Genomic DNA, 25845 nt, shown 5'->3' with positions numbered 1-25845 from the left:
TAATTTTGGCACCTCCTCCGACGATTTCGTAAACCAACGTTGTATTTCGAATTGCTTTTGTCTTCAAATCGCACATGCAATTATGCAAATGAGGCAGGGTTTCGCTCTAATGGGAATCTCCTGAAAAACACATTTCGTACCACAGCGATAAAAGAAACTTTTTTTTTTTTTTTTACGTATTGGTAAATTTGACATTGTATAAATAATTGATGGACCCGAGAGAAACTGTTGTCTACCTTAGACATAGCTTGGACACCTGATGGATGCAGGTGAAAAAAATCTTTTTTGGGCTTGTCTTTGGATGATTGACAGGTCTGGTGTTTTTATTTATTTATTTATTTAGTTTTTTCTCTCATCAGATCAGGATAGCATCCATCACTACACCTTTATCATTTCATCTCATCCCTTGTTTTCAAAGTGACTCACAATGCGTCTTAGTCTAGTCCGTTCCCTACTTGGTTTTGTCACTCTGAATAGTTTGCGTCGATGTTTACTCACAAATGTATTAACCTTTTTTTAATTGTGGTTTTTTTTTTGTTTGTTTTTGGGTCTTCTTTTGCTTCGCTCTGGTTTAAGTCTGACTTCAGGGCACAGAACACAGAGCTGGCATCCTTCACAAATTCAAAACACCGCTTCAGCATTGGTGCATTTGCTGTTTTACTCTACGTGTTTTATAAGCTTGAAAACACACATTGTAGGGGCTCTGAAAAGGAAGAAAGCTTTAAAGGCCAAAACGCTGAAGCTCAGTTGCTTGATAGGGGCCTGTTCAAAGTTAAGGCCATTTAGTAAAGGCTATACCCGACTCTGTGGTATTTCCTGTCAGTTTCATTTCTGGTTTTATCCAAATGTTAAAAAAAAGTCATTGGTTTTTTAAGAATGTGCTTGATTCTTCTAAAAGAACATATAATATGCATTGAACAGTTTCTTAGACTTGTGTGAAATCTGTTTCTTTTGTATACTGTGTGCCAACTGAGCCTGCATATTCAGGTGTGTCATCTACATGAAGTTGGCAGCGATGTTTGCGGTTACTGTTAATAGACTGTTTTCACTGCATCACACCTAAAGAGGCTTTTTAATGATATTGTACATTTCTACTGCATTCAGACGTAGCCATCAGTTCTTTACTAGTGCTGTTCTAACGAATATGTCCACATGAGCTGCAAGGAACTAACTGTAAAATGGGATGATGAACAAATCTTATGCTCAGGTGTCCACAAAAATGGTCCAAATAGTGGTTTTTTTTGTTTGTTTGTTTTTTTGTCTTGGCAACAAATTATTAAAACAGCAATCGTGTCCGTCTGTCCTGTCTGTCTGTCTTCCTTTAAGAGAGTGCTCCTAATCTCAGCTCGTTACCTGTATAAAAGACAGTCAGAAATTTTGCTGATTGGTGGGGGATTAAATACTTATTTCACTCATTAAAATGCAAATAAATTTGTAACTTTTTTTAAATATCTTTTTCTGGATTTTTTGTTATTGTTTCAAGTCAAGTTTATTTCTATAGCGTTTTCACAACAGACATTGTCTCAAAGCAGCTTTTAAGCAGCACAGTTAAGGTGAACGATGTGTATTTATACCTAATGATTGGCCATGGTGACTGTGGCAGGAAAAACTCCCTTAGATGTTATGAGAAAGAAACCTTGAGAGGAACCAGACTCAAAAGGGGACCCATCCTCATTTGGGTGACATCAAGAGTGTGATTATAGACTTTAAACAATACAGAACACTGGAGAGTGAGAACTAACATGAGCACCGGGATGTGTGATTGAGTAATGATGTTTCTACAGTCTTATACAGTCATTTGTGGTTATAAAACCAGGAGCTACTGAGCAACTCATAAAATAGCTCAACATTTGAGATCATCACAGATCCAACACCAGCTTGTCCATGCCAGAGCCTTTAAACACTCAAGGAGGTCCAGTGTCCAAACTCCACATGAAGTGGGATCCAGCTGGCACTGGATAAACCCACCATTAAAATTCTAGTCTGATCATTGTTTTCGATCGATAGATATAGATAGATATAAACGATTACTGTTTTTGTAATCTGTTGCCTAGACACACAAAGAAAAATACTATTTTGGGGTACAAATGTTTGTGGACACCTGACTAGAAGATGTTGTTCATCATCTCATTTTAAATTCAGTCCCCATTGGCCTTAATAAAGTCTGTAGGATTTTGGAGTTAGGTTGTGGAGATTTGCCAACGCCATACTAATAATATTTGTTATTTGTTCTCAAGCATCGACTGTTATTTCTTGTATTGGAAGGGTATTCAGGGTGGGACTGCAGACTGATTGATTAGATAATACTGTTTCTATAATCTATAAATAATCTCCCAGTATTGTGATTGTAGTATTCTATGTTTCTGTATTGTTGTATTATAATACAATGTATATTAATAATACTAATCATAATACGAGAATACCATGTAATGCTAACTCACAATATATTACAGTGCTGTCGAAAGTTCCTGCGTCCGTTTCAAATTTGATGTTGCTGTCGCATGATGTAACCACTAGGAGATGCATTTTTATGGAGGGCAAAAAAAAAAAAAAATCTTTTTTTTTTTTTTTTTTTGACAGTTTTGAGACGGTATCATGGATGGCATTGCAGATGTGTACGTGCCACTGAGCATTCAGTAAAGCTTGCAATAAGGCATCAAAAGAATCGAGATGTGTCTAGGCTTATGCTTTCGGGTGAGGGTTTCAGTTTCTCATGGATGGAGTGTGTCTGATACGGTATTCACTAGACCTTTGATGGTTTATGGTGGGTCAAAAGGGTTACTGAGCTGCCAGATTAATGTCATACTTTGCCTGATGAAATCTGGTTTATGGGTTTTGAGCAAAAAGGTGTCCCTTATTTACATCTGAGTTTTGCCTTCCACTTTAGACTGTATGTATCGTATTTCCTGACAGACTTGTAACCCGGCTTGATTCGTCACCAGTACGCGCTGATGTTTGAGGCCGTGTCTGATTTATAGGCATCCTGAGCTATTTGTTTTATTGAGAAACGGGGCGAGTTGTTATGATGAAATATTCAGCGTTCTGAACTGTACAACTATTCTTCAGGGAGAAGTTGCCCCAGATAGAGGCATTATAACAACACTAAATCATTCTGCACTGAGAACACAAAGAAAGTAGCATCTGGAAAAAGACTAAATGAGGTTTTTAACATTTTCAATTTCCAGTTACATAAACTTCTCTGTAAGCCTTTATGCATTTTGCTGAGCCACCTGATGGGCTGATTGGATAATTACATGAAAGAGAAGGTGTTCCTATTGGCAGGTATGTGAACAAAGGAACGAACGTAAAGGTGCTTTGTACAATTGTGGCAACTTGGCGATACCGTAGCTTATACCCCCGACCTTCTGATCAGTAACCTAGAGCCTTAACCACTGATCTAACACCTCCCCCATAGTTATACACAATTTGAATTCACTGCCATAAGAAGATAGTTATTCTTTTTTTTCTGGAGCTGTTTTTTTATCCTGGAAAGCGTAGCATAGTGGTTAAGATGTTGGACCTCTAATCAGAAGGTTGTGATTTTAAATCCCACCACTATTACGCTGCCACCACTGGACCCTTGAGCAAGACCCTTAACCCTCAATTCCACAGTTGTATATTTGAGATAACTGTAAGTCTCAATTATGAGTATGAGGGCATCTGTCAAATGCCATAAATGTAAATGAGCCAAGTGTTCTCGTTTCCCAAGAGTCTCTTGAATTTTTCGTTTAGAAATAGAATCTCCTTGATAGATTTTTTTTTTTGGACAATCGCAAATACTGTGAAATTAAGTTTGTTAAGGCTGCTTTTAAGCACATTAAAGCCACTACTGCATGCTAAAGGCTGGAGCAGCCACATCTTTTCGAATAAGAGCTCCTTGTCATGCTGAAGGCATCATTCATTATCCTGTCAAGTTTCAATTTCTGCAGAGCCAATGCAATTACCTTCCTCTGGGAGAAGCCCATGCCTGCTGAGGAGCCTCTAGGTTCACTTTCCGAACAGGACCTTGAATTCAAGATACCTGCAGTTGTCTGATCCTGTGCTAAACACTAGTGCATTCTCTGCAGAAGCTGATCTCAGATATTGTTGTTTTTGTTTTACATTCAACAATATTGCTTATAAACGCAAGAACTAGGTTTCTAGCTTTTGTTCAAAAAACTCCTTTTTCTCCCCACAGGTGGTCCATTTTTTATTTTAAAAGAGCATAATGTTAAAGACTTAAGGATTAATTCTGTGGTCAAGCGATTCAAGTTCCTCTATGCAGAAAAGAGTTTCATAATTGTTTATTAAATAATGAGAAAGAAAGAGTACTTGCTTTTTGTAACTTACATCGATAGACTACAGAAGGCACAAAAAAGACACATCTGGATTTTTTTTGTTTAGAGCAATCGCTGTAGACTGGCACGGAATCCTCTGAGAGAATGTGCTTAAAAGAGTGCCATTTATAGCCAGAAGTGTGTAGGTGTCTAAATCCTCTCGGTTGATCTTGAACATGTGAACCCTTTACGTTATAGAATGTTTCAAGGTGCAGTACCTACTTCCTTTCAAATCCAATGTGTAGCATGAAAATTTGACAGTTGTAGAGGCAATAAACGTAGAAATCTCACTCACACATACATTACATGTCAACATAACGAACAGTGTTGGTTTTTAAGTCGAGAGACATTTTAGTCCTCTTCATGCACCTGATTTTATCTTGCTGAGGACACCAAAAAGTGCAGGTAGATCATACTTAAGAAATGTGGCTTGCATGGGATTGGGATCTTACAGGACCCAGAAATGAAGATTGTCTGTGCCAGAGGAAGGGATTCGTCAAAAGGTCTGCCAGACAAATGGATTGGTCAAACTGTCTGCACCAGTGGAAGGGACTAGTCAAATTTTCTGTGCCAGTGGAGGGAATTGGTCAAACAGTCAGTGCCAAATAAAGGTATTGGTCAAACAGCCTGCAATAGTGTAAGGGATTGGTCAAAACGGTCTGCACCAGTGGAAGGGTCTGGTTGAACTGTCTGTGCCAGTGGAAGGTATTGGTTAAAACAGTCTGTGCCATTGCAAGGACTGGTTTAAATGTCTGTGCCAGTGGAAGTGATTGTTTAAATGGTCTGTGCCAGTGGAAAGACTGGTCAAAATGTCTGTGCCAGTAGTAGGATCTAGTCAAACGGTCTGTGCCAGTGGAAAGAATTGGTCAAACAATTATTGCAAGTAAAAGTGATTGATCAAAATATTTGTGCCGGTGGAGGGGACTGGTCAAAATGATCTATGCCAGTCGGAGAGATTGAGCAAACGGTCAAGAGTGGTCAAGGATTGGGCAGGAGTGACTATTTGAATATTTATGCAAGGCTCTCTATTGTACAAATATAAAACTTGTATAATTGGGTTTTTGATATTAAACTACAGTCTGCTGATGTGATATTTGCCTACTAAACATATTTTCTTTTAATCCGACCTGTTTGACTTTGACAATTAACATTTTGTCTGTCGACTTCCTTCACAGCCAGTGAGAACTGCCATGATTTCCACCCCATGTTCTTCACTCATGATCGCGCTTTTGAGGAGTTCTTTTGTATCTGCATCCAGCTCCTTAACAAAACCTGGAAGGAGATGAGAGCCACGTCAGAAGACTTTAACAAGGTAAGGACAACATTGTGAATAGGGATCTCTGGCTGCATAGATAACAAGCTTATATTGTGTGTCTGTCGATCCACCAATACACCAATAATAACACTAATAATAATAATCAGACAATGCTGGCTTGTGGACGTTTCTAAAGCAGTAGAGAAATAACCTGCAGTCATACGCAAGCAGTTCCTGTAGACGAAAAACATTAGCCTGACGAATGCAGTATGGAATTTTTTTTTTTTACTCGGTCACACTGGGGGGGACGTTAGACCGGCACTCATTAACAAACATGGCTTGAAGGTGACACTCTAATTGTGAATCAGTGCTAATTCAGCAGCCGCTCCCACCTTTCAGCTTGCAGCAATAAACAAAATTCTGCCTTTTCTATATTTTTGGCACTCATTAAAATCCACATCTCCATGGACATGGTCTAGCGACGAATGGGTAATACAAAGGATTACTGAACAAATGTATGAATGGACTAAGTACTGCTGTTTCTATTGGAAACATTTGAAAAAAGTGGAACATTTTAATTGGTTGAAGTTGTTCAGCTAATGTTGCCAGTTATAACAGTAATATAAAGTTACGTCTTAAATGAAGCTAACAATGAACAAGATATTAGTGAACGTTTGTGTGGCGATTATGTTCTCGCAGAGACACCTGTTGAGTGTGAAAAGCCAAAAACAGGTGATTTGTGAGGTGTTATGAGGTTTACAACCAAGATCAACACAACAGTCTCAACAAGCCAGAATGAAACCAAGATCAAACAGAAAAAAGACAAAGTAGTAAAGCAATTTCTCAAATCGTCAATTGACAAATAAAATTACATCATCGTGTGACAAAGTAGAAGAACTATTGGTATTCAATTGACAAGTAAAATGAAAGTAGATAATTTTAGATCAAGTAAAACCAAATATTCAGAGCTGACTGTGATTAGATGCAGCTCTTGGTCTCAGAGAGGGGCAATATTTTTATTCAACTTAGCGGGTTCTCAAAGTTTTTGAAATTGATTAGAACAATTTCTGGAGTATGAGGCCACCAGTGTTCGCCCATACCCAGCAGATGTGGGTAGGGGAGTGTTGAGCCTTAATGATATTTTTAACAGAGGTAAAAAAATTTAATTGAAAGGGAACTCGAACGTAGACAAAAAAATGAAAAGTGCACTATATATAAGTGATAACTGAATTAACTCAAATACTTCAAGTACCTCCGATAGTACCTCGTATCAAAGCCTGACATTCAGGATGTCAGAAATTTGCACCTTAGCACTGTTTTATACATCCATAGATTTTTTATTTATTTTTTTACCATCACATTCGGCAGCCCAGCACAATAACTGGAAAGAAGGTCTCCACCTTCCTTCAGCATCATTTCAGCAAAATTTGATGAGTTAATAATTTATTGTTGAGGTTTCAAAGTATGCTCTAAACAGAAAAAATTCTGTTTGGAAAGACATAAGGTTTTTCAAGATCACCAGACACATTTTCAAGAGGCTGTTTATCCAACAAAGTTATAGTCCAACATATCTCAATGAACATGAGCAGAAATACTGTACACAAAGTCCTGTCTTCCTTCACTGGTCTCCTGGAGGTTGATGGAAAAAAGGGGTCACAGGTCGAACCACATAGCTTTATCACTCACATGTAGAATACAAGATTAGCCATTTTAGTGTGTCATGGGGATATTTTAATTAATAACTCCTATTTCGCAAACGCTCCATAATAAAAATTGCTTTCAGTGCCATTTCTTCAGAGGATGAGGTAGAAGAAGGGCACCAGGTAGAAGAAGGGCACCAGGTCGAACATGCTGTCCCACTGCTCGGATTATGTATGGAGTGCAGATGTGGGGTTGTGGTTAGACTAGGGGATTTCTCCTCCCGTGTCTCTGGCATGTCCTGTTTTATTCCAATAAGCGATCAAATGCTAATTGCGTTGGGGTCATCCGGGTTGTTTTCTCACCAAAATTGCTCGCTGAGAAGGAAAAATGGGTTGAGACATGGATTGGTCTATCAACATTGATTTGCATTAGCCAATACACAGTACAGGGGTCACAACTTTATGCAGGCTTTCCTAGGAGCTTTACCATGAAAATATCCTGCTTTCTGGAAAACAGAAAATTGGGATAATTAATCAGAAAGCTTGCTATTCTTTTTCTCAATAATTATAGTCCCTGCTTATATTTTTACCAGCACTAATGCATAAAAGGGTTGAGGCGTCAGGTAAGTATCGGACCATTACTCAGTTTATGATATTACGGGTGGTTAGCAGACATTACACAAAATCTCAATTACATACGATGATTGGGATTAACCTTTGAATTCTAGGGTTATTGACCATGTAAAAGAAGTTTGTTTGAAATTTTTACAAATGTGTTAAAAATAAAAAAAATAATAAAAAAATCACATGTACATAAGTATTTACAGCCTTTGCTCAATACTTTGTTGAAGCACTTTGGCACCAATTCCAGCCTAAAGTCAGTTTGAGTTTGATGCTACAAGCTTGGCACAGCTATTTTTTGGGCAGTTTCTCCCATTCTTCTTTGCAGAACCTCTCAAGCTCCATCAGGTTGGATGGGGGGAGTGTCGGTGCTTTTCAGTGATCTTTCCAGAGATGTTCAATTGGGATTAAGTCTGGGCTCTGGCTGGGCCACTCTAGGACATTCACAGAGTCGTCCCGTAGCCACTCCTTTGTTATCTTGGCTGTGTGATTATGGCTGTTGACCTGTTAAAAAATGAACCGTCGCCCGGTCTGTGGTCCAGAACGTTCTGGATCAGGTTTTCATCATGGATGTCTCTGTACACTGCTGCATAAATCTTTCCCTTGATCCTGACCAGTTTCTCAGTTCCTGCTGCGGAAACCACTCACTCACTCACTTATTGTAGGGCTGGTATTGGCCAGGTGATGGGCGGTGCCTGGTGTCCTCCAGGTATGACGTTTGGCATTCAGGATAAAGAGTTCAATCTTTGCTTCTCTAATGTTTTGAGAGTTCTTCAGGTGCCTTCTGGCAAACTCGGGGTGGGCTGTCATGTGCTTTTTTACTCAGGAGTGGATTCCGTCTGGCCACTGTACCATACAGACCTGATTTGGTGGAGTGCTGCAGAGATGGTTGTTTTTCTGGAAGGTTCTCCTTTTTCCACAGAGAAATGCTGGAGCTCTTTCAGAGTGCCTATCGGGTTCTTGGTCAAGTCCCTGACGAAGGCCCTTCCACCAGATTGCTCAGTTCGGCCAGGCAGCTCCGCTCTAGAAAACGTCCTTGTGGTTCCAAACTTCTTCCATTTATGGATGATGGTGGCCACTGTGCTCATTGTGATCTTCAATGCTGCAGAAGTTTTTCTGTACCCTTTCCCAGATCTGTATACAATCCCGTCTTGGAGGTCTACAGACAATTCCTTGGATGTCATGGCTTGGTTTGTGCCCTGACATATACTGTTAACTGTGGGACCTCATATTGACGTATACTCTGTAATAAGGGTGGTATAATTCACTCTGTAACACACTGATTTGGAATAAATTGATGATAAAATCACGATCGGCATAAAGGTTAACGATGTGATGCATCGTTTTTTTTTTTAAAAGAGTGCATTGGATACAATTTGGCATTTGTATCACGATGCATCATTTTGAAACATATTTGCATTAGTAAAAAAATTATTTATTTACATTATATATAATTATTAGTAGATGTGCTATAATTTTATTATTTATGAATAATTTTTTATTTAGAAAAATTATTTAGTGGCAATAATTTGACCAATATTTGATATGTAGATCGATTTCTCGTCGCCAAACAGTTTCTCGAGCGCGTTCGTTCTCTCAAAACCACTGCTGCTACGTGAATATGACGTCACAACACTACGGAGAACGAGGCACATCCTGAGACTCACATAGAATACAGATTAACATGGCAGAGGTAGAGCTGCGTCTTCCTGCAGACACCACAGGAAAAGAACATCTGGTTTTATTGAATTTTTTTTACTTTTCTTCACTAAAAAGCTCTGTTAGTAAGTGCAGGCCTTAGTAGTGCGAAAGTAAATCGATGGAAGTAAAGTGATGATTTGCTGACTGTCTGGATTTCCCAAAGAAATATAAGTGAACAATTCAATCTGTACCATATTGAATTGCATAGTATCATATTTTATATACCCTTATATACTTTTATTTATTTATTTATATATATATATATATATATATATATATATATATATATATATATTTATATATATATATATATATATATATATATATATATATATATATATATATATATATATATATATATATATATACACACACACACACACACACATACTTTGATGCTATTCTTTGTTCAGGCTGTTACCAGCGGGTTATTGTCTGACCTCCATTTTATGTTGAGGTGCAGCGAGGGGCCGCTCAGACGTTCCTCAAAACGAGGATGGTGAGGTGTTTCTGGATGAGCGCACACCCTCAGTCTGATGAACCCTTCGGTGCACACACATCTTGTATTTGTATGCACATCATACACACCCTCTGTTACCCCTCCCCCAGTCCATCTCTCTCGCTCCATGAGTTTGCCTGTCACATCGAGTAAATGGTGAGTGTGTGTGTCCGTGTGTACGAGAGAGAGAGAGAGAGAGAGAGAGAGCGCGCAAGAGAAAGATGCTGAGGAGAGAAAGAGAAAGCCAGACTGATGCTCCTAGGGCAAAAAAAAAATCTGACGGGCAACATTTTGCCAGTTTCCATAGCAACCATATTCTAATTACTCTTACTCCAGCTCCTCTAGGATGAGATGGAATGCCTATTGTGTGTGAAAGGGAGCAGAAGACACAGGAGACGAAGTGTTTGCTCACCTACAGTTCCCCCTTCTCTTCTCCTCTCTCTCTCTCTCTCTCTCTCTCTCTCTCTCTCTCTCTCTCTCTCTCTTTCTCTTTCCCATCCTATCAGTGACGTAAGCATCTACGGCACCTGAGCAGAATCTGCCGCCTGGGCGCATCAGATTGTACTAGTGAGGTAGCAGCGCTGTGTAAGCTAGCAGCCGTGCTCTTAATCCCCCCCACCGCTAGGAAACCCATGTGACTCCCTCGCTATTGGTCTGATCCGTTCCACGCTTGTCCAATCCAATCGCAAGGCTGAGATGGACCTAAGCGAAGCTGCTGGGTGATGCTTTCGCTGTTTAGCGAGACGGACGAGCAGGTTTGTTCGTGCCATCGTCTCCGGCTGACTCGGAGCTTCAACCAGGATCACGCCTACTCTCTTCCAGTCACCATTTCGCCTCCACGTTTTCCCGATTGCTCTTGAGCTGCACCAGCGTGGAACCGGCTCCCAAATATGAAGGTGATGCCAACATGTGAGTATGAAACTCATCCGAGGCGATACACAGCAGTTGGGGCTGATCACGATCAGAGACGTCTGCTGGAGAGGGAAAGAGGGCTTGAGAAGGGCGAGCATGTCTGTGTCATCTCCCCGACATGGACAGATGGGACAGGCTGACTCTGTGGCTTGCGGACAGGTTGGCTGCAGGCTTTGTAAGAGGTTGCCAGAGTAATCGGGTTAGAGGCAGCTTTCATCTTGTGATGAAATATCCCTCAATCCAGAGCAGACGATCGCGCTGATCTCTAGCCTCTCATCCTCACAACGCTGGGGTCACAAATGAACTCAATACTTGTATCCGTGTCGTTTCTTTCTTTTTTTTTCCCCCTCAGACGCTCCGCTCACTCTGGATTGAGCTGTCTGCTTTTTATTATTAACAGGTCCGAGATGTTGCACCATGGATGTGTCTTTGGTTTTCGAATATTAGGTTGTTGAGTTATTGAGACTTGTACTGTATTTACTTGTTGTTTTGGCTCCACTCAGCACCCAACCGGTCTCAGGGTTCAGCTAACTGGCTTCTGTGGATAATGTAAATAGAAAAGCTGAGCAGGGTTTCTTAAAGATTAGAAGCCCAGGCGTGGATTAAATCTAGCGCTAGATTTGCTCCGTCACCATCTGAACGTGTTCGATCGTGCTGCCATGGCATGCAGGGTTTATCCGGGACAGTAATTAGTGCAGTCATGCAAATCACATGTATGTAATATGGACATCATGTTACAGGCCTGAGATACAGCGTATCTTACACTAGTGCTCTGTGTAGTCTCATCTCGTCTTGTCTCTTTTCTCCTCTTCTCTCTTCTCTTTTCTTTTCCTTTTCTTCTCCTTTTCCTTCTCATTTCTTATCTTCTTGTCTCATCTAGTCTTCTGTTCTTTTCTCCTGTCTCCCTTCTATTCTCCTTCCTTTTCTCCTCTCCTTCCTTGTCTCTTTTCTTCTCCTTCCATGTCTTCCCTCCTCTCCACTTCTCTTCTCTTTCCTCATATCTTCTCGTCTTGTCTCATCTCATCTCGTCTCTTCTTTTCTCCATTCTCCTCTCTCCTTTCTTGTCTCTTCTCGTCCCTACTGTTTCTCGTCACTTTTCATCTTTTCTCCGTTCTCTTTTCTTTTCCTTGCTTTTCTCTTCTTTTCTCTCTCCTCCTATATTTTCTTTTCCTTTCATTTCTCTTCTCCGTTTTTCTATTTCCTTTCACTGATTTCTTCTTGTCTTTTTAATTCTCTTTTCTTTTCACCATTTTCTGTTCTCTTCTCTTTCCTCTTATCTTCTCGTCTTGTCTCATCTCATCTCTTCTTTTCTTCTTTCTCTTCTCCTCTCCTTTCTTGTTTTATCTCTTCTTGTACATTCTATTATTTTCTGTTTTCATCGTTTTTCCGTTCTCTTCTCTATCCATTGCACTTTTCTTCTCGTTTCTCTTCTCATCTTCTCTTTTTTCCATTTCTCTTCTCTGCTCTTCCCTTCTCTTCTCCTTTTTCCTTTCTCCTCTGTTCTCCCTCCTCTCCACTTCTCTTCCCTTCTCCATTCTCTTCTTTTTTCTCTTATCCTCTCGTCTTGTCTCATTTCTTCTCTCCTTTCTCCTCTGCTTTCTTGTTTCCTTTCTTCTCGCCCTTCTCCCCTTTTGTAAATTAATTCTTACTGTTTTGCTCTTTTGTTTTTCCCTCTTTTATTTTCTTTTTTCCTTCCAAAATGTATTTTTTTTCCCTTTCTTCCCTGCATGCTTCTTTATCCTTTCTTCCTTATTATTTACAACCCCTTCTCTATGCCAGGCTATTTATACGCGCGTGTTTTCCTCACTGTGATGATGAGGCTTGTGAAGTTGTTTCTGTCCTTGTGTGTGTGTGTGTGTGTGTGTGTGTGTGTGTGTGTGTGTGTGTGTGTGCGTGCGCGTGCGTGCGTGTGCGCGCGCGTGTGCGCGTGCGTGTGCGTGCGTGTGTGTGTGCGCGTCTCGCACACAATAATAACGCTGTAGCTCCAGCATCATGCCAGACCTCAATCCATGAGCCACTGAAACAGCCTTGGCCATGGATATAACGCTTCTATATTTAGTCAAAAGGCATGTGTGGCCTCAGCTTGCTTTTTTTTTCTTTTCTTTTTCTCTTTTGGCTACATGAGATATAAGTAATGTCGAATTACTCAGCTCCAAGTCGGAAATGTATTTTTTTTCTTCAGCTCAACGCCGAGGCCTTCAGGTGCCACGCGTTAGTGACTCATTGCATACATTCGCATTTGCGTGCGACAGTGCTGGGGCACTTTGTGCTACTGAAACGCCTGGCAGCTTTTCCTGAAAGGCCAAGATATATTCATAAGCAGGCTGGTCAGAAACGCAGACACACAGCCGAGCCATTGCAGAAAGAACATTCTGTCACGTCATTTCACTTCCCTCATGTTGGTATTTGAGACCACCACGATATTCCACAGCAATGGATCAAAAAATGAAATGTACTTTGTCACCTGGGGCAGCCGAGGGTCAAGTTTTGTGGCTACTGATACAAAGATTATGAATTGAGCTATTGCTGGGCACACACTGTACAAATTTAAATACAGTTTAAAAACCGACGAACACAAGAACAAAAACTTGTCCAAAGTTTGACGTGATCAATAGCTAAGCAGCAAACAGAAATCAAATTTTTTTTTCATGACATGCCTACGTCATACAAACACACTTTTTCCTCCATAACTCAATAAGTTCTTGCTGTACTGTCCAGCCAACTTGTTTCGACGTTTTCCCTGAGGTGGTTTGAAGGTTTGGCGCTGCTATTGTTTCTTGGTTTTGACGGTTTTCGTAAGAGAAATCGCACTGCAGGAAAAAGTCTTCCGACACTGCCAGAATTTCACACAGCTGTCAAAGACTACAGGTTTTTGCCTGGGATTATAGGAAACTTTTAGGATCGTCAACATTTGACTACAAAATCATAGGCAAAATCGCACAGTGTGCACTCTGTTGGGTTCTTCGGGGGATGGTCTCCTTAATGGGGCAGCTAATTGTGACCTAGCAATCAAAGTTAATCAGCTCTGTTTACAAGAAAGTACTTTATTTATCTATGTTTGCATTCGATCACCTTCATAATAGTCCCCATGCACAGCAATACAGAGCTCCCAGCGTTCCTGACACTTCTGGAATACGTGTCAAGCACCTTGCCAGATCTTCATCTTCTGTAAGAAGGCGAGAAGGGTGGGTGAGGAAGCTAGATCGTGTTGTTTCTGGTGAGAAACTCACGTACGATGAGAGCTCGGTAACAGGGTGCATCGTCGTCGTGGAGCATCTAGTTTTTTACGTGTAATGCTGAAATCGCAGACGTTTGTCAGAACAGCACCCGATGTACACAGGACGATGTATTTTGGCGCACTTACTTATGAAGGTCGGTGGTCCCTGTGACTCTGCGTGCAGCCTTGTGCTGCCATCTGTTGGCATGTTACAAAACTAGGCTTAAAACTTTTTGATATCACCTTTGCCTGGTTTAAAAACCAATTCACTGAATTGGAAAAGGAGCAGGAAGTAAAGATTTGTCTCTGATAGTGAGAGAACAGAACCTATTAAAAAATAAATAAATAAATATTTTTCCCAACTATAGACTACAATCCTGCCCTGGTTTCTCACTTCCCATTAGGATCATTTTGTTACCACTATGGTTCAGTTCAGTTCTTTATTTGCTTCCCAAAGGCTATTTGGTGGTGGCATACAAACATATCACAGGACATAAGACAACTCAAAACACATAATTCAAACACACAATTTCTTCAAAAAGTCAGCAGCTGGGAAGGTTTTCTAGTAGATTCGATTGTCCTCCTGGAAAAGGGTTTGGATTACAGCAAAAAACGAATTAACATGAAATTCAAAGACACCCTGTTAGGGTTCGCATTCAGGTGTCCATACATTTTCGGCAGTATAGTTAGGGTAAAAGTGATATCTGTGCAGTATGCGTTTAAAATCTGACCAGACACAGTAATATCCTGCCTCCACGGGACGTCTGTGTATGATTTCACATATTCCTCAAGGCAAATCATTCTAGACGGATGTCTACCATTCTAGACGATTCTAGAAAATCTATCTTCATCTTTATGGATAAAGAGACTGACAAAGAACGAAAAGGGGTCCAGGTTTTCCGCAATCTTCATAAAGCATCAGCAAAACGTATGGTTGTCTTCGCCGTATATAAAAATGTGCACAATTCACTGTTGGTCTGTGAAGTTGTGGGAAGAGTTAAGGAGGTCATGGGTGTGCGATGAAGCCCGCTGAGTTTGCAGATGTGTTTTCTGCTTCACCTGCTCCCTTCACTACTAATAGCCTGCCATCTCTCTCTCTCTCTCACACACACACACACACACACACACACACACACACACACACACACACACCAGCTTTTCCTCAACCCAACTATAGTCTTTATATATTTATTTAATAGAATATACAATATATGCTTTAGATCCAAATGAAATACAACTATGCTGTTGAATTCTTGAATCTGATTGTTCTAAGAGTTTGAAGAATTTTCCATAACAAATAAAATGCTTTTTAAATTGAGATCAAATTGATTTTTGAAGCTGTATCGAACCATCTAGAGACGTACCAGCACCCTTTGGATCCCACTATATGCAGAGATTTGACATTGGAATACTTTAAACATCTTTTGGCATGAAGGAATTGGTGTTGGATCTATAATGATTTTAGATGTTAAGCTATTTTATGAGTTGCTCAGGAGCTCCTGGTTCCACAACGTCAACTGACTGTATAAGACTGTAGAAAGGAAGTTACTCATAATCACACACTCTGGTTCTCATGGTAGTTTTCACTCTCCGATTTATAATTACACTCTTGATATCACCCAGATGAGGATGGGTTCCCTTTTTGAGTCCGTTTTCTCACACGGTTTCTTCCTCATACCATCTAAGGGAGATTTTCTGGAGATGTCACAGTTGCCCCAGGCTGCTCATCAGGGAATTGATGTAGCATAAATTCATTTGTAAGTTGTTACTGTGTTCGTTATTGACTACGCAAAACTCCTAATCATGTAAGAGCTATAAATACTATCAAATAAACAAAAATATACTAAAACAAATCGAAAAATACGGTATACAATTAATGAAAAATGTTAAAAAATGTATAATAAAAAAAAAATACGACCAGCTTGCGGCTGCTCTCCTCAGTTTAGAATTTTTCGACTCTGAACAAATCGAAAGTTCGAATCCGCGAACGTTCGTAAAGCGGGGAGCATCTGTATACTCAATTGAATCAATATAATAGTGTATTGCATTCATTTGGTTTATATTGTTTCATTTGTATATTTTATATATTTTTTTTATCGTTTAAAACGAGCATGCATTTTATTTAAAATTGTTTACAAAAAATGAAAACTGTTCACAAATGTAAATAATATTTCTAAAATAAAAAATAAAAAAAGACGTTATTTTGTTTGCTTTTTGAAAAATGTAAGCGAACCGTGACCTTAAAAAAAAAAAACGATGTACGTACCGAACCGTGTCATTTTCATCCCTACTTTGTAACATGAGATTATAGAGGTCGGGGAGGAAATGCTCGTTTATAGCCATTAATAATAAGGTAAGCTAGCTTTTTCACAGACATTCTGACACCGAATGTGAACAAACTGCTAAAAGCTCTGACATGATCAATAATGCACTTTCTGGCCTGTTTAATTGGTACAAGAGAATTAAAATGCTGTTTTGCACTATTTTCTAGTTTTTAGGAACATGCTTTTATAGGAGAAAATGCTTAGCTACTGATCAGCACCACCACCCCAACTGTGCTGCAGTTTCCAATAACATGTTTTGAAGTGTGTTCTCGGTAAGGACCTGTCATTTGTGGCAGTTTTCTCTGCATCTGCTGATTCACTTCGAGTCTTGTCGAATGTAGTCGGCACTTGATCGCTCGTAGTTTTTTTTATTTTTATTTTTTTTGCAGTAATCACGTCTGTTTGTGCAACACAATAGTGCATCATGGTTTGATGGTGGAGTGTTATTAAGCGGAACAATGCAAGCCAGGATAATAATAATGCAATTACCATGTCAATAGCGAAACGAATAACGTTCCCATTTCCACCCAGTTGTCCTATGGCGTTTTTAGATTCGCACCAGGTGAACACTTTTCCAATGAAACGAGGAATGGGAAATTAGGATGCATTCATGATTTACATCATGCCAGCTCGAGAACGTATCGTGACTGGATTGATTCTTTTGTGCGTTTCTAGACACGCGGCCTGTGAATGGTGGGCTCGGCTGGGTCGAATGTTAGGCTGAGTCAGAGAGAAAGTAAACAAAATAGAACAGTGTTGATGGACTGTTGATGTATAGAGTTCAGTTTGAATTAAGTCAGTTTTGTTTGAAAATGTGATTTCCTTACTGTTAGGATGTATAATGGATAACTGAGCAAAGCTGTAGATATAAATAGAGACAGGACTGATTAATCTTACAAGCCTTGAAAAACTGACTGGATTGCTGATGCTACACGGCAAAAAAATTTTCACACGTGAATGTGAAAATGATATCAACTGCGTGGACATGTCTTTAAGATGCTTTTTAATATACTCAAAAATCGTCAGGACACCAAATGAATGCTATGTTTCCACACGGACGGTTTTAATTGCGGGATGTGTGCATCGTGGCAGATTTTGGTGCTCGATTTGATACTTGGCGCATCAGTAAAACAAATGTTTAGTGCTTAAAAATGATTTTTCTAAAATATTCAAAAATTTCTAAAGTATTTTAAAAAATATTTTATATCCGAGTAATAATCTTCAAGTAGGAGGAAGAAAATCTGTGATATTTATAAAAAAATCTGTAAGCGTGTGTGGTAAAATGGCAACCTGTAACCATGAGCTAACCTGACAGCATTACTGAGAAGTCGAGATGTCCAAAATTGGTCATAAACTTTACAGCAAATGGTGGCATGAGCTAATGGTTTACAACAGTGTGCTAGCTAGCATGAGTTAACCCAGAAACGGTATTAATGAGATCATTTGTAATAGTTATAATCTTTACAGGTTTACTAGTAGCCAGAAAAGTGACATGACTTGCTAACTCAAGCTAACATGATTTCACCTGACAGAGTGTTCAAAACTGAAAATGTTTTTATTTTAGTGTAGAGCTGTGTGTCATTCAGGCTTCTTTTTAAATTGCACATTTGGTATAATAATTGTTTCTGCAATTTTCACCAGATAAAAATACCATCGTCTGCGCAACGTGTGCTATGTAATGCGTATGCACATCTACATTGGCACATAATTCTTTCGAAAGATTAGCTAAGCTACCCAGCTACATAGCGCATCATTGAAATACAACAATAGTTCAGAGATGAGCTCATTTTGTCTCTGCAGCAGAAGTGGTTTAAATGCATCAGTCTGTCAATTTAGACTTTTAAGATGAAGCTACATCTACACTAATCCAGATAAATCTGAAAACGCCGTTTTCAATCGTTTTCCAAAAGTTGCTCATTCACACTGAATCATGTAGAAAACGATCACGTCCCTGTACTGCGCATAAGTGAAAAGCAAGAACATGGGCTCTGTGTGCAAATACTTAGTTAAAAAGGAGAAAAACTGTGTTCTTTGTTTGATTTTGCCATAAAGCAATTATGTGGGAAAAATCCACGTTTTCTTGATTGAAATTTTCTCATTTTTTTCTTCAGGCAACCCTTTAATATTCAGTAAGATTGCACATTTTCTAGCTAATACAATGGGTGTTAGTTGATTTTGTGGAGTTACAGCATGGGATAATTTCCCCTTTTCAGCTCATTACGTGTCTGTTGGCAAGCTTGCAAAATCAAGGAGTTATAGAAAATATCATGGAAATCTACATCTGAGATATAAAGTGATACTGCTTTGTTTTGGGAAATGCAAAGGAAAGAGAAATTTGATAAAAAAAAAATACTTTAAATGATGACCGAATTTTTCAGATATATGAATATAAGTATGTTTTAATGAATTAAAGAGACAGCGTTTGTCTCTAGCGTGGAGGTTTGTCTTTAGCATGGACGTCTCTAGCACCTTTTTTCCCCTCTCGCACCAATGAAGATGCATCCTCTCCTCCCCCTTCATGTCACTCTGCATTATCTGGGAGCTGACACACTGTGGGTGAAAGTGTTTCCCACCTATCAGTGCTGGATGGACAGAGTGAAGAAAGAGCTGAAGAAGAAGGGAAAAGGTGGTCTGTGGAGAGACACAGTCAGGCAGAAGTCTTGGTAAAGCAAACATACTAAGGCTCACCTAAAAAGCTTTTTTTTTATTTTTTATTCATAAATACCACCTTTCCAGCAACAACAGTCCTGTCCTCCTCCACCTTTCTGTCTCTCCACAGGAAATCACCCTTCCATTCCTACACAAGCTTGCTGCTGAAACCAGCATTGCTTTTTCACAGGCTGTGGAGGAAATGCATTTAAAGGAATACACATTTAAAAAAAAAAATCCCTGCCCATTGTATCTGTATTGCACGTGTAAGTAGAAAGGACAGGCATTTTTTTTTTATTTAAAAATAAATAAAGGTCTTAAGACAGAAGAATTAGGTAAGAAATGTCTAAGATATGTTCTTCTGTAGGTTTATCCAAAAAGGCAATTTAATTACAGATTCCTGAAGATCCATCCATGCAAAGCAAAATGTTATACTGATCAGCATTCTTTATTACAATTGGGCCACTTCTCGCAGATTTCCCTGTTCCATAATCACACACTACCTTTCTACCACAACTGTAGTGTGTGAGTGCTGCTTTCTTTCTGTGTTGAAGGACATTGAGGTATTGAGGTATAATTACTCAGCTTTTATCAAAGCGCAGCACCTGGTCAGTGTAGGGATTTGGAATGAAACTTTTATCCTGCTTTCTTTTTTATTATTTATCAAAAACTCCTCAAATCCCAGTGCTGCCTTTAAAAGCAGTGTATAGAAACATCTGTTCAGCCAGGCAGGACATGCTGCATTCACTGGCTCACTCTCTTCACTTTGCGGTGTGATTTATTCTCATTTATACTCATTCGGTGCTGATGGATTGGCTAATATTCTATTAGATAATCGTAGCACTAATATTACGGATGGCGGTATACAAATGACTGATAGCTAAACATAAATCAAACCAAACGTTCTCCTAAGAACAATAGGACTTGAGTAAGTGATATTAACAAGACTTTTGTGTGGGCAGTTTGGCTTTCTCTCGTTTTTGTGCATTGGAACGTTCCATTTTATGCGTTCTTCATGCAAATTAAGCCGAACTGCCTTTATCGTTGGAATGGAGGTTGCATTTTATGTGTCGATTGTCTAAGAAATTGACTCCCCATTGCTTTTTAAGACATCTTCACTTACAAATTATCATAGTTTGTAAAGCTGTGGTCTATTTTTCTTAGTAATTGTAATGAACAAAATGGCTTTGTCACTGAACTTGTCTAATATTTTTTAATAATTTTAAAGCATGAAGTCTCCCTATCCGAGTCAATATAATGGAAGAAATCCATGTTTGTGTGTTGTAGGTGATGCAGGTGGTGAGGGAACAGATCACTCGTGCTTTGACGAACAAGCCTAACTCTCTGGACCAGTTTAAGACACGCCTGCAGAACCTGAGCTACACTGAGATCCTCAAGATCAGACAGTCAGAGAGAATGAACCAGGAGGAATTTCAGTCTCGGCCCATTCTGTGAGTAACACAGCTACACACACCACAAAATTATTTGCATCGTCTAAAATGCAAAGCATTTTGATACAAACGGGATGCATCCATGTTCCTGTGTGTGTGTGTGTGTGTGTGTGTGTGTGTGTTTGTGTGTGTGTGTGTGTGTGTGTGTGTGTGTGTGTGTGTGTGTGTGTGTATATATATATGTGTATATGTATATATATATATATATATATATATATATATATATATATATATAGTGTGTGTGTGTGTGTGTGTGTGTATGGAATTATTTTTTTATTTTTTTATTTTTTTAAAGACCCAAAATGATTGCAGTTAAAATTATATTAAAAAAATGTCTATTATCTCTGGGATTGATTGTGTTGCCTGGATATGAAACACACCATCTAATTATTATTTTAATTAAAATGTTAAATTGGAAAAAAACCATAAATAGCATGGTCCAAGAGCATAGAATATTGGAATCATGTCCTGTGGTCTGATATGACCAAGATAAACTTAAACAAGATAAAAATGTCCTGGTGAGGAGTACCAAGAAAATTGTCTTGCCTGCAGTCAAGCATGGTGGTGGTAGCATCATGTTCTGGGGCTGCATGAGTGCTGCTGGTACTAAGGAGCTGTGGTTTATTGATGGAAACATGGATTCTCACATGTACTGTGACATTCTGAAGAACATGAAACTCTCCCTTCAGAAACTTTGCCGAACGGCCGTTTTCCAACATATTAACGACCCCAAACACACCGCCGAGATGACAACTGCCTTGCTGATGAAGCTGATGGTGAAGGTGATTGAGTGGCCAAGTTTGTCTCGAAACCTGAAGATGCAGCTCCACCTCTGTCATGTTAATATATGTTCTATGTGACTCCCAGGACACACCTCCTTAGCGCAGAGAAATCAATCTACATATAAAATATTGATCACAGATTATTGCTCACTTAAATAACAAAAGTATAGCACCTGAACTAATAATTATATAGAAATAAATCGTCAATGACTTTACGACATTAACTTTTGTTCCAATGCACCAAATCTTATATACATATATACATTTATTATTTACATATAATAAATATATAATTTAACTGGAGGGAATGAATTATAGAACTATATGAATCACACAGACGAGCAAAAAGTCATTTATTTATATATTTTTATTTAGGAGTCATTTAGTCATTCTTCTTTTTGTCTTATCTGGTCCTCTATAGATTGTACGCACGCATTAAAAGGACATTTCCACACAAATGACATGGTTGTAGGGCAGTCTAGATCTCATTAGACGGAAAGAGATTTTCTCGGTATCTCACGGCCCCCCGGCAGGACGTTTCGCATCATTTACACGCTTAAAAAAAGTGTTCTGCTGAAATCTAATGACACTTTTGGGCGATTTTGAACATTTTATATAAGCAAATGATATTTTTAGGTGCACCAGGCTTCCAGGTGCGTTCATTAAGATTCATTTTTAATCCCCATGCACGTGTTCATCACATGTTTAGATGCAGCAAAACCTCTTTAGATTTTTCTTTTGAGAACCTGTTTTTTTTTTTACACGACCCGGACTCGCTTTAACCGAGCTGTATGATTTGAAAGCAGATTAAAAAGATCAGCGACTTTCTAAAACTCACAACCACTCCCCTTGAAACCATGTTTAATTGAGTTGAATAGCTGCTTTTGTGCATGCCAGGCAGAATTCAAACCTCCGTCAGGGGAGCATGCAGAAAATGAATAGGTGCGCATTATACAGCTCTCACCTTTTAGATCTGAGTTTTTAAATATTGCTTTTAAATAGTTAGATGATGGTGTTTGGGTGTGTCCGTTTCCTTGTTTGTTATACACTACTGCTCATTGAAACGTGTGTGTGTGTATGTGTATGCTTTTCAGGGAGCTGAGGGAGAAGATCCAGCCTGAAATCATGGAGCTGATCAAACAGCAGCGTCTCAACCGTTTGTGTGAAGGCACCTGCTTCAGGAAGATCAGCAGCCGCAGGAGACAGGGTGAAGCTCTACACACACACACACACACACACACACACACATGCGTATACACACATAGGCAATCTCTTTGTAATATGCTGTACAGGTACATATTATCAGCTGGCAAACATTTTTCCACACGAGTCTCCACCAGTCAATGGCCAGAAGCTAAGGAATTGATTACAGCAATGCCGGAATTGCTTAACTTAATTTAGCAAAGTGAAATTGCTTAATTTCATTTCTAAAGGAATCTTTCTGACCACCAAGCTTCCGAATGACCACGAGTTTAACGGGAAATCCACCGGCCAATTACGGGAAAAAAACATGCACCTAGTATTAAATTATTAAAACTCAGACGACCTGGAAATGTAGTAGTTATCCAGAAAAAAAAAAGAGGAAATGTCCTGAAAATATTGGGCAAAAATTAGTCATTAAGTACTTGATCCTATATATAGGATACAATGTCTCAAAGCAGCTTTGCAAAGAAAGTCATTTTAAAATGATACAATTTAAATTTGGTGTGAAGTTTAATGTAAATATAAGTTTGTCCCTAATAAATCGGCAAGTTTTGACAGCAGTGAAGAAAAACCTCCCTGAGATGATGATGAAGAAACCTTTAGAGGAACCAGATGCAAAAGGAATGTCCAATCCTTACACTTCCGTCTATGTTGAGGTGATTAAATGCAGAACTTCTCATGCAAACTGTGGTCCTGAGCCATTGTAGCAGACTGTTGATGTTAATTACAGTCCAAATCAGTTCTCAAGGTTCTTGATTTGCTCAGTAACTTCAAGGACCTTTCTCACCTGCACAGAGTGGTCTCTCATTGAACAGGTAGGGCATCAGGATGAATCAGGCAGATCCAGAAAGAAGAAAGGGACAGGATCAGTGGTACCTCAGGATCATGTATAACACGGCAGAGAGGGGGGATTATTTAGTGTCCTCATTGTTCCAATAATTCAGAGACTATGTACAGTGCAAGTAGGGACTTGACCTTTCAGCATCATAGTTCTGCAATCCTTATTTATTTATTTGTTTATTTGTCGGTTTCTTTGTTAATTTAAACATCTTTACTTTCCATAAATCTCTGTATTCTATTAGAATATTTAACTAAAACGTATTTGAATTGAAAAAATGTTCAGTGTGAATGCACAGGTCTTTTCACAGATGCACTTTAGATTAGAATTGAACTGCAATCAAGCAGGTTTTAATGTGAGCAAGCCAGGTTGCATTTTGGGAAGATTCACCCAGAAGAGCACTATTGAATTACACAGGATATTACCATGAGGCCCATGAAGCTGGTACAGTTCTAGGGAGGAAAAAATAAATAAATAAATAAATTTTTTCTGTGAAAAAATTGTTGAATTTATATTAATTAGAATCGTTTTACAAATCTGAGGACACTACGGATGAGGAAACACCTCACAAAGACTGAACGGTATCTTTGGTAAATCTTTGCTCATAACATGCTGGTATTTGAGGGAAGCCAAGTGTCAGATCGAATCATTTAGTGAGAAGTTTGTAGCTTAATAATGATTTTTTTAAAGTCGGCCATGTTGGCTGACGCGTGTCGTTTTTTTAAGACGACTTTCTGTGAGCCACGTAAAATTTTTCTGAAACGTTCTGGAGAACAATTGCATAAAAATAAGACATAAACCTAAAAAAATGCTTCTATTCACCATAAATGAACTGCTGATGTCCGAGTTGGCCGCGAGAGAATAAACGATAACCGCGTCTCCGTTTCAGATGTAGCGTCAAGGCTTTTACAGTGTGAATCGGAGAGGAGTTAATACCGGCTTTTACGAGATCGGGCCTGTCTGCTCGTGCAAAGGGAGGCTTTATCAGTTCGCCTGGATAACACATTTCACACTACATGATTAGATCAGTGTGAGAGGGGACACCTTGTTTCTGTTTTCGTGCTCTCCATCTCACACAATCCTACTTGTTTCCTGCCCGTTTCAGCCCTTTCTCTTCTATCAGATTTTTCTCTGACCTTCACTCGGAAATGAATTGGTTTCCGCGGGGGCTGGGAACCACATCTAACAGCGTGGGTTTTTATACGTTATGCCATGTAAATGCTGCAGGCTAACTCTGCAACAGCGCTATATTTTATTCCATTCTGTTAGAAATAGGACGGTTAGTTCAGCTCGGTGTTGTTTGGCAGGGTAGGATCATTAATCCGAATGAGCGCGTTCCCAAACAACTTAACGTTGCTCCCTGCAGAATCCTGATAAATCTCAGGATAATCCGGCGTACCACATCAGTATCATTAAGTGTTAGATACGCCTCATGTTTAACAGGCTCCATAACTGATGCCGATGCGATTCGCATCTCGATGCATAGCCAACATTAACGCTACATTTAAAGGTACATATGAAGCAGCTACGGTACCAATGCGACGCGATTTTCCCCCCATTACGATGCAGCGGGATCCGATTTCTATTCGATTCAATGCAATACGATGCAATGGGGAAAAAATTGATGCAATTCAATCCAATGTGGTTCACTTTTACTTTTTTAGTTCAGACAGACAGCAAATATTCAAACACATTTGTGGTGAAAATCTTTCCTGTTGTGTCTCCAGGAAGATGCAGCTCTACCTCTGCCATGTTAATCTATATTCTATATTCTAACGTAGTGTTGTGATATTCACGTCACAGCAGATTTATTTACAGACGGTACGTTTTCTGTATGAGCAAGCGTAGATTGAAGTGTCTACACAATGGACCATTAAAAAGCATTATTCCTTAATTCTTTTATGTAAATTTTGGGTCATCTGTGCAAACTGAACGTTCCATAGTACTGTACACTGTAGCTGCTTGTCCATGGGCTCAGGTTAAAATGAATTATTTAAATGCCTATAAGCGTATATATGTATTCTGACCGAGAATAGCAAAAATTTGTTAAGACGTGTTACAGTTACTGTACAGACACTTAAAAAAAAAAAAAAAAAAAGCGAGCGTAAGAAGTGTAAATGTTATTACAAGTTTACTTTAAGGGCATTTAAAAAAAATGCTTTATAAATAAACTATGCATTAGAATGTGGAGCTATAATTGCTTTTAGAGATTGAGGAGGCACCCAATTGTATAGTATGTCTCTGGATGCCAAAGCATTACATTTTCCCTCCATTTGAGCTATGAGAGCTAAACCTATTCCAGCATGACAATGCCCCTGAGCTTTAAACCCTATTGGGATGAATGTGAACGCTGACTGCACCCCAGGCCTCCTCACCTCACCTACATCAGTACCTGATTTTATTAACCCCCTTGTAGTGGAATGAATCTCCACAAATC

At 39.2% G+C, this 25845-nt stretch overlaps 1 protein-coding gene across 15 annotated transcripts in view; it reads left to right on the top strand.

Annotated features, from left to right (window-relative positions):
• elmo1 (engulfment and cell motility 1 (ced-12 homolog, C. elegans)) overlaps positions 1-25845 on the top strand; it is a 113693-nt gene that overhangs the window by 79888 nt on the left and 7960 nt on the right. For 14 of the 15 annotated variants that reach the window (XM_083523618.1, XM_083523620.1, XM_083523628.1 and 11 more), the window contains 3 exons: positions 5492-5628; positions 20422-20585; positions 22462-22574. In XM_083523618.1, the coding sequence (XP_083379744.1) occupies positions 5492-5628; positions 20422-20585; positions 22462-22574 (414 nt within the window). Of the gene's footprint in view, positions 1-5491; positions 5629-10569; positions 10942-20421; positions 20586-22461; positions 22575-25845 lie in introns of those variants that run through there. The other variant, XM_083523624.1, reaches the window with a different exon arrangement.

The sequence above is a fragment of the Silurus aristotelis genome (genome assembly GCF_946808225.1).
Source record: "Silurus aristotelis genome assembly, chromosome: 21".
In the NCBI taxonomy this organism is placed as follows: domain Eukaryota; kingdom Metazoa; phylum Chordata; class Actinopteri; order Siluriformes; family Siluridae; genus Silurus; species Silurus aristotelis.
Note: the sequence above shows the minus strand (reverse complement) of the source record. Positions and strands in the feature narration are given on the sequence as shown.